This window comes from Myotis nattereri (assembly GCF_964212035.1).
Source record: "Myotis nattereri genome assembly, chromosome: 2".
NCBI classification, from domain to species: Eukaryota; Metazoa; Chordata; class Mammalia; order Chiroptera; family Vespertilionidae; genus Myotis; species Myotis nattereri.
The window spans coordinates 188,507,954-188,517,858 of record NC_138076.1 but is presented as its reverse complement, the minus strand read 5'-3'; the positions used below and the strand labels follow the sequence as shown (position 1 = coordinate 188,517,858).

The following is a 9,905-nucleotide window of genomic DNA, read 5'->3' as shown; positions in this document are numbered from 1 at the left end:
AGAAGCAACCTTGAAACAGAAAAGCCAACTATGGCTCAAGTCAGGAATCAAAACTGAAGAAAAAGAGAGGCCTAAACAGTAAACAGGAAAAGGTAAGAGAAGTTAAACTCCTGAGGAAATCTTGGGGCAGGGGGAATACTTAGAATTTACATTATTTGCAACTTTTTGATATTTATCAAAGTTTGCCCATGTCTAGCAACCATGCACACAAATAGAAATAAAGTTGGATAATTATTTTTAGCACCTAAAATATAAACTCTCAGATTCTTCTCACATACAGCTACGAGGGATATCCTTATGAATAGTGACTTTAACAGTCCATCATGGGTTAAACATTAAAAACAGTCCCTAGAGCTCAAAGCGGGTAGACTCTATCCCTATTTTTTGGCATACATTTCAAGCATACACTCTTTAACACTGTTTAAGGAATTCAGTCAAAACCTCTATAGGAAAGAACATGAATAATTCACATTTATAAACCAGACAGAAGCCTCTATTATGTCAAGTAACCACACCTCAAAATCAGAAAAGAAAGAACTTAGGAAAGAAAAAGGTAATAAAACCAAGTCAGAAAATTCACTTCAAAAACCCACAGGAAATGGAAAAGACCATACCTTGAATAACTCAAACTCCTTCTTTGGCATCAACAGCTAATGACAAATAATGAACATAAAATAAGTACATAATATAGATGTACATCAGGCCAGCCAAAATTCAAGCACAGCACACAGGATTTCCATTGCCGTCCCTTTAGGTTATTAAGATACATACATTGTACACTAATTTTTTCTTTTTTAACTTTGTTTGATTCTTGGATTCCCATAAGACAGGAATGGATCTGGACAAGTGCAGGAACCCAAGAGGCTCAAATGCTACGAGGAGCCAGAAGTGCCTGAATGAATAGCCATGGCAGCACATGAGCACAATCTCAGTTTGGACTTTCTGTATTTTACTAAGTCTAGGCATGAAAATTAACTATTTCACGGCATAGTCTATGTAGCTTCTACTCAAATTTATGACATTTTTACATGGTCAGATATGATCTTTTGCTCACAATTCTGAAAATTAAAAGAATTCTTCCTGGGACATGGGGAGCCACCTCAGGCTCAGAAGCTAAACATGGGACAATCCATCCATTCTGGCTCTGTTGGCAGATCTGACTCTAGAGATCCTGTCAGACCAAACATCCCAATACTTGAGTAGCAAGTGAATCCAGATGTGAAGGTGAATGCCTTAACCAGCATCACTTCAATTCTGGAAATGGGGCATAGGACTCAAGGATTGTTCAGTGATCAAGAAGAGAAAGCCTGTCACATGCAACCTATAGCATAAGTACACTGTAATCTTAAAATCTTGAGAGGAAAATGAATAAACACTCAGGTGGAGATAAGTGCAAGTTCAAGGTTGGCCAGTGGCAGAACATTGAAGAGAAGGAGGGCAAAGCTGGTGCAGATGAACTGCTGGATCCTCCAGCCACTGTCTCAGCGCCATCGCTTAGCAGGAGGAAGCCACTGAATAGAAGGTAAGAGTGAGCAGGCAGAAATACTGCTTCTTCAAATGTCAAAAACACTGTAGAATGAAAAAGTAGCATTCAGAGAAACAGTCATTTCCTGGAAAACATTTTGCGCAATATCCTAAATATTTGAACCATAAAACATATGTATAATTCTTCCTTATGTTTCTCACCATTGCCCCTGAAATACCCTAGAAAAAAATTATACAACCAATTAAACCTCAAAATGATTAACACACAAAAAAAATATTTAAATCCTTCTTAAGAGTAATAAATTGTAAAATCTGTTAAAGTTAAGTTTTGCTCAAAAATCATAATTACCTGTATGGTATGTGTGTATGGTGGATCAGCACGCCCCAATCCAGATTCTGTAGGTCTCACAATATCCAAAATGTTATTTGGCACAAATCCAGATTCTCCGTTTGCATTTCGAACTTTCCACCACTGCTTCCTATCATCCAGGATCTGTCATTATGCAAGAAAATAAAGACATCATTTCTGTACCAAAACCAATCTATGAAGAAAATTCAATTTTTTCTTCTAGACCAAGAAACTTTTAGTTTAAACACTCAGTTATAAACCAAGAAAAGAGACTTGGAGTCATCGTAGATTATTCCCACAACCCTTACTTCACTCAGTGCTGGGTATATTTGTGCCAGGGAACTAGGACAGGAAGAGGGACAATGTTTTCTCTTATTAAAATATAGGGTACATATACATGTGACCTGATAAATAGCCTTGATTCTAAAATGAATAAAGCCCAGGAGGAGGAAGAGGGCAAAGTAAGCCCAGAAACTCACCCCCACCTGACCACCCAAAAGAAACCAACTGACCAATAATGAACAGAAAAACTACTTGCCCTCCTAAAAAGACACAGGTGCCTAATCTGCTCTACCCTTGGTAAAATAAAATGATACTGAAGAATAATTGCCTGACCTCAACATTTCTTTGAGAAAGGTTTAGGTAAATACCCAAAGAGGAATAGAATAAATCCACTTTACTAAGAGTATGTAAAGGTAAAATGCTACTACCTCTAAAATATTATCCTTTTGAACTGAGAGCTCACTGTTGTTCCTTGCCGCAAAGTCATACTTGGATTTGGCATATTTCTTGGGTTGTGTTACTTGTGGATCATAATTTCTATAAAAAGAAAGAAAAAAGATTATTCTGCTAGCTCTTCCTACAGGGTGAAAACAGAAGTAAAACACTAAGGCAAGTCAATTCCTACCAGGAAACATTCTGACATTATTTTGACCGTAGTTTAGTTTTATGATATTTGATGGAATATGAAAATTAAAAGAAACTTTGGACTTTTCATTATTAAAATGAACAAACTATGGCTAGGACAAAAATATGTAATGCGAACTGACAAGGCTAGTTGGCACTAAGCCAAATCTAGACTGCAAGTCTGAATTATTTAACCACTAAATATACATTGTGGATATTGCTTTGTTAATTATCTTCTACCATGAAAGAATTAGGATAAAGATCAATGTTAAATTTTTAGATTTTAAAGAAAAATCAATAAAAACATTTTTTTAAGTTGGAAAAAAAAAGATCAATGTTAGCATTTTACATAAAATTAAAGGAGACTGAAAATAGTTTCCATAGTGGTAACTTCAATTATATGTTGATTTCACTATTCAAGTAACGTTTTCAATTTATTAACCAAATATATATTTAAGAATTATGACTGTCCAATTTTAGGAAAGCTTTATCCAGTTATCTAAATTGCAAGGAAAGGTATGGATTAAATACAAACCAATAACACTTCCAAATTAATTAAATAATTTACTATAAACTTTAATAGGAAGAACATAAGAATTCTGTATTTAAAAAAATAAAACTTTCTTAATAAACCAAATACTTCTTTTAAGCATTAACTTACCATTAATAGATTTAACAACATAATTAAAATACGTTTGTATATAATACAATAAAACCTGATATGTATCAATAATGAACTAATATTATTTTCTTCATTTTAATAATAAAACAACTTTAACCGTTATGAATTAATTTTACTCCCTAATCTTCTCCTCCATTTACATCCCCACATTTCCTCACACATCTCTACAAGATGAAAAGCAACAGGGACTAAAATGGCTCGTCATCCTTCTCCGCTTAACGTGGCCATTCTCTTTGCTGCCAACCAAGATCCTCTGAAATGATGAGTCACAGCAGGAACTGTAAGATAGCTACGGACACAATATGTTCTGTCCCCATAGGTAAATGGTTCTTCTTAGATTGTGACTCCAGAACAAGAGGTTCAGGGACAAAGAAAAAAGATGAGTTGTAAGATATGCTATTGGCTATTCTTGGTATACTTAAAAAATGAGAAAAAGTCAAATCATTATTATATATTATTAATAATGAGAATTCTAAATTGTGTTCCATGGATTTCCCATCCTTATCTCTAGTTATATGATCCTAACTATTAAGATTTCGTTGGGAGTGGGGGGAAGAGGATAAGATAAGATTCAATCACTCCCAAACTTACAAAAACAGTTTCTATCTTTCCTCCCTCGTGTTCTTCTCTCCTATGATCTGGAAAATAAGCACAACTGACAAAGCAGAGTTGAGTACCGTCACAGGTAAAATAACTCTGCCACTGTGCACTGAGTCTGCAGGTTGAAGAGGTTTTGGCTGCATTTCTCCTTTAAGTTTTTGCTATCTTGGGTGTCTCAGAAGCAATTGCCCAGCATGTGCTTACAAAGTACTTCAGAATTTACAAATCTTCAGTTTCTCGCTTTCTCTAGATTAAAAGTGGGTATACACTGACTATAGCTATCAATTTGAAAAATCACACCTTGTAATTTTTCAAATGTCCCAAAGTTTCCTTAAAGACCTGGAATGTATAAAAATGATATGGTCTCTGTTTCTGATTTGGAGTAATAGATATACATTTAATATAGAGTAGACATGGAGAAAGCAATGACCCAAGACTTCTCTAAAACACTACTTGCTTTTGAATGGCAGTAAACTATAATCCTTCAAAGGTGAGGGCTGTAAATTCAACAGGTGATTTCCCTAATGACATAGTAATTTCACTGAACAGTGAATATACTTCAAATGGTATTTACTGTATTCTTGGCATATAACAGAGTTTAAGATGAATAATTATTATTATAAAAACAAATTCCAACCCTCTGTGTATTTCATATCAGATGAGAACTTTCAGTTTTTACAAAAGTGATGACAAATTTTCTTAGCAACACAGATAATTAATGACCCGGGTGTCTATCTCCAGCCCCTATTATAACAGTCCAGCTGAGAGGTGGGCTCCATAAAGACAACTGAGTTATATGGTCTACCCACTACCCACTGTGTTTTTGAAACATTCTTTCTGTGGCTAAATTATGGTAACTCTAAGGTCTATTAAATATCCCTTCATGAAATTTTCATCACTAAATTCCATTTTAATTTATTATTCAGAAAGGTTACTAAAATAAACCTTATGAAATTCACCATAGTATTCTCTAAATGAGGTAAAATATGTAATAACTTTTAAAAGGATGTCCCTTACATCATCTGTGATATATAAAATTCCATGAGAAAACTGAAGCTGTTTTCTAGTTACCTAACAGTGAAAAACCATCCCAATTTACTGGAGTTATGAAACAAAAGGAAAAGGTAAGAATCACTAATCTGAAATAACTTCTTGACTATTGACAACTAAGGTAGAAACAAAGGAAGAAGAAAATATGAGGATGAGTAATGATTAGTCAAGAAGAATTTCAATGAAATAATTTTTAAACTTCAAAAGTGATTTTCATGTATATCTACTAAAATTGCAACTAAAATTAAAAAGTATTTCATGTTCACATTTTCAAAATGTGTTATTCATTCCTGACTCTTCTTTGCACTCAATTATAATAATACCTGTATAATTTTCACACCTTTTAGTTAAATATTATCTATGTCACCATTCCCAACAGAATATCACCTTCTTTAGATTCTATTAAGAAAAGAGCATACTGGAAAAATAATAAATAAATAAATAAATAAATAAATAAATAAATAAATAGGACACTCATGGTGAGTGAGGCTTTGAGATAGGAGAGCACAGAACAAGCTCTCTACCCCACTTCATAGGAGTGATTATTTTCCCATATCCTTGCTACCAACATTTCACCTTTCCTTTGTCTTATATGGGTTGGCCTCTGTGTCAACCTCACTTGTCGAGGCTGGAAAACAAGATTGAAAGAGTGAACCTATTCCAATTCCTTTATTTCTTACCCATCTCAATTTCCCATCTCTGCCTATATTAAATTTTTTAAGAGAGAAACTTGGGGAAATTAATAAAATGTAAAACTGGAAAGTGAGAATACAGTAAGACAAAATGGTAAAATGGTAAATAAGGCATTGACTACATTAAAATATTTAGTTTATCTTTAGTTTAAATATTTCTATATAAAGAAAGATTTGTTTGTTTCTGGAGAGAAAAGATGAAAATTATTTCCTCTAAAAGATACAGAGCTGGTAGAGACCATTTGGTGCAAACAGTTGAGAATGTTAAAGCCATTCTTCTTAATTCACATATTTTGTCAGAAACATCATCTTAAGAAGAGAAAGTCATCCAAAGGCAGTTATGCTACGTTAGAATTGTGGACTGGAGGTTTTGTTCATCAAAGCCAGTTCTATGATGGAACAGCTGAAACTTTACAAACGACTGACAGATGGACAGTTTAAAGCTGTAACGAACAATGCAGACACTGGCATCTCCATTTGCACTAAATCAGAGATAGTCATCCACAGCTCTCCCAACGATGCCCATGGAATATTACCTATCTACATGGCGATTAGGCGTTGGCTTAAAAGCAGCAGCAGTGTCCCCTTGGTCCAGATGGGGCCCTCTTGTGTAAATGCTATTGAATGCATACCCCTCAGGTGGAGGTGGAAAGTACTCTGATACACTGGATTGCTGAAAGACAGGGAAGGAGAGATTAGAGAATCACCAACATTAATTAACTGAATGAGCACTGACCTCAATCAATACGAACACTCCGCTATACTGTGATCAGTTTCATTTTCAAGTGGTTGCCCATTAAGTTAATAACCATTAAGTGAATAAATTATGAAACAAGGTAGATACATTTTGTCCAAGACCTACTTATAATAAGAAAAGTAATTAGAGCAAAGGCTAAATCTTAATTCTGGAAATGTCCAGGTATAAAAACAATACAAGCATAACTCGGAGATACTGCGGGTTTGGTTCCAGACCACTGCAATAAAGCCAGTACCCAATAAAGCAACTAGTAATATTTTTGCTGCTGAATGGTCTGGCCTTCAATTTGTAAAAAACAAACAAACAAAACAAAAAAAAACACAACATCTGTGAAGAGCAATAAAGCGAGGCACAATAAAATGAATTATGCCTATACATTCCTTCCTCAGGAATTTCAGTACTAGGTGATTTTAGGATTAGGCAGACTTTAAGAGCTTATATTTAATAAAAGTGGTTTAAAAATAACAACAAAACCCTTAACCCTTGCTTTCTATGTTTAAGAAGCAGTTCTTTACCACTAGCAAGGTAAATATTGTCACATGAAAATCATCTGAACTCTGTGCATTGAAATTATACCACCTTCTCATTTTTCTTATTATTTAAAATGTACACAGAAACTATTTTGTATTATTTTTTAAATGGCAGCACTATTATCAGATTTACTGTTGAGGAGAACATAAAAAGGCAGAAACACATCGATCTTAACAGTCAATAGTCCAGAAGGAGACAATGCCAGAGTCACTTCTTTTTGCAGTTAACACAATTCAGACATGGGCTTACTGGACTAACCAAGGGAGACTGAGGACTATGGTTTCACTGAACAGCATGCTTCTAAAATTATGGGGAAAAACAAAGAAACAAAACAAAGAAACACACACACATTCATCTAAAGATTTTGTACTGCTACCTTTTGTAAAGTGAGGTCTGGGGGATACATGACAGACTCTGAAGCACTAGGATTCCTTGGCTATTTCAATTGTTTATGTAATCCCTGGGGTAAAATATTTAAAACCAGGAATGGTTTAAAAAATTACTGGGCACATGTTTAATATAGTTATTTCTAATGACAAAGTTGGCAGGAGTAGGGCTGAGTTTATCACAGACTGAGCAGATGAGGTGTCTCCACGGTCCAGTGTTGATATTTAAATACCCATATCATATTATTCCTAGGAACTATATGAGGATGCTGCACTTAACACACAAATAAATGTAAACAATTTCCACCATTTGATTACCTTAGCAAACCATCAACAAAGTGAAAAGGCAATCTATGAAGTGGGAGAAAATATTTGCAAATTCTGTATCTGATGGGGGTTAATATCCAAAATACATAAAGAACTCATACAACTCAGTAGCCAAAAAAAAAAAAAAAAAATCCAATTAAAAAATGGGCAGAGGAACTGTACAGACATTTTCTCAAACAAGTCGTACAAACAGTCAACAGGTACATGAAAAGGCACTTAGCATCACTAATCATCAGGGAAATCTAAATCAAAACCACATAAGATACCACCTTCCACCTGTTAGGATGGCTATTATAAAAAAAGACATACAATAACAAAATGTTGACAAAGGTGTAGAGACAAGGAAACTCTTGTGCTGTTGTTGGGAATGTAAATTGGTATAGTCATTATGGAAAATAGTATGGAGGTTCCTCAAAAATCAAAAATAAAACTACTATATGACTCAGCTGTCCCATTACTGGGTATATTACTGAAGAAAACAAAATTAGGGTCTTGAAGAGATATCTGCACTCTGATGTACATTTCAGCATTATTCACAATAGCTAAGATATGGAAACAGCCTAGGCATCCATCAATAGATGAGTAGATAAGGGAGATGTGGTATGTATATGTATGCGTATAAGATATAATATATGTTACAATGGGATATTACTCAGCCATGAGATATAAGGAAATTCCACCATTTGCAACAACATGGATGGATGAACCTTGAGGACATTATGCTCAGTAAAATGAGCCACACAGCAAAAGACAAATATTGCATGGTATCACTTACATGTGGAACCTTAAAAAAAAAAAAAAGGTCAAACTCATAGAAATAGAAAAATGGTTGCCAGGGGCTGGGGGATGTAAGAAGTTGGTGAAAGGGTATAAACTTTCGGCTACGAAAGGCTTGAGGATCTAATGTAAAACATGGTGACTACAATTTATAACATTGTACTATATAATTCAAATTTACTAAAAGAGTCGAACTTAAATGTTCTCAACAACAAAGATAAATAAATATGTGAGGTCATGGATGTGTTGATGTTAATTAACTAGATGGTAGTGATGCTTTACATAAAGATACTTTAAATATCTTACATTTTTTGTGAATTATACCTCAAAAAGCTGAAAAATACAATAGAAAACAAATAGCTTAATTCAGTTTATTATTTCCCAAGGACAGAGCAGAGGAATTAGATGATTAGTCAATTTTTCATTGAAGGCTGTTATAAATATAGGGAGGAGTTCAAGAACCTGTTAGAGTCACCCACAGAGTGAAGCAACCAGTATGAGATCACCGGGCACTGAGAGCGATGGGAATGTCAGGAGGAGGAGGAATGATGCCAAGTGACTCTGAAGACCACACAACCTCGTGTGGACCTGCTGCTGGCTCAGCGGAAGTAAAGGTGGGCACTGCCGCCATATTTGTCACTCCACTTCACCTATGCCTTCGATTCCAAACAAAACCTGAGTCAGCCAAGGCTTGCCCTGAATGTATTCATAAAAGTAGCAATAAAGTGTAATAAAATCTCTCTTCTGGGAATGACTACATTCCTTACGCATTTTAAGTCATCAGTACTTGGCTTTTCAACAAAATCTTAGGGTATAAAATTCCCTAGAAATGCTAGCAGGTGCCTTTCTTTAAAAAAAAAAAAAAAAAAATCTCTGAAAAATCACTTATAACCAGAAAATGAGATAATACATTATAAGGAAGGATTGTCAATAATTCTTGTTTTAAAATTACTTACTAAATGAGAGGAAGTAACTTTTATACTCGAAGTCCCAAATACATTACCCTCTCTTTAAATACATGCACAAACTAAAAAAGAACTCACAGAAGAGAACTCACAAAAGTGAATTTCTGAGGCATAATTATAAAGTAGATATATTTTCTTATTTAATATATGAAGACTGTAAGCTGGAAATTTCTATAATTTGAAAATAGTCAGCTGTAACTATAGCAACAGCAAGAGTAACATAATTTCATGTTTGATTACATTTATTCCTCTAAAAACTCTGCTCTCTATGAGGAAAAAAACTCATAGTGATGAGGTCTAAACTATGAAATTACAGACAGGGTTGTATGCCTGCCAACCACTGCCCAGAACTCTGAGGTCATCTTCTTAATCACTCAGTTGGAGGGAAGGGCAGTTAC

The 9,905-nt window shown here is 34.6% G+C and overlaps 1 protein-coding gene across 1 annotated transcript in view; it reads right to left on the bottom strand.

Moving 5' to 3' along the window:
• EPS8 (EGFR pathway substrate 8, signaling adaptor) overlaps positions 1-9,905 on the bottom strand; it is a 169,164-nt gene that overhangs the window by 21,882 nt on the left and 137,377 nt on the right. The window contains exons 16-19 of the mRNA XM_081082613.1: positions 6,301-6,437; positions 2,545-2,653; positions 1,835-1,978; positions 615-650 (exon numbers count right to left, since the gene is read on the bottom strand). Of these exons, the coding sequence (XP_080938739.1) occupies positions 615-650; positions 1,835-1,978; positions 2,545-2,653; positions 6,301-6,437 (426 nt within the window). The remainder of the gene's footprint in view (positions 1-614; positions 651-1,834; positions 1,979-2,544; positions 2,654-6,300; positions 6,438-9,905) is intronic.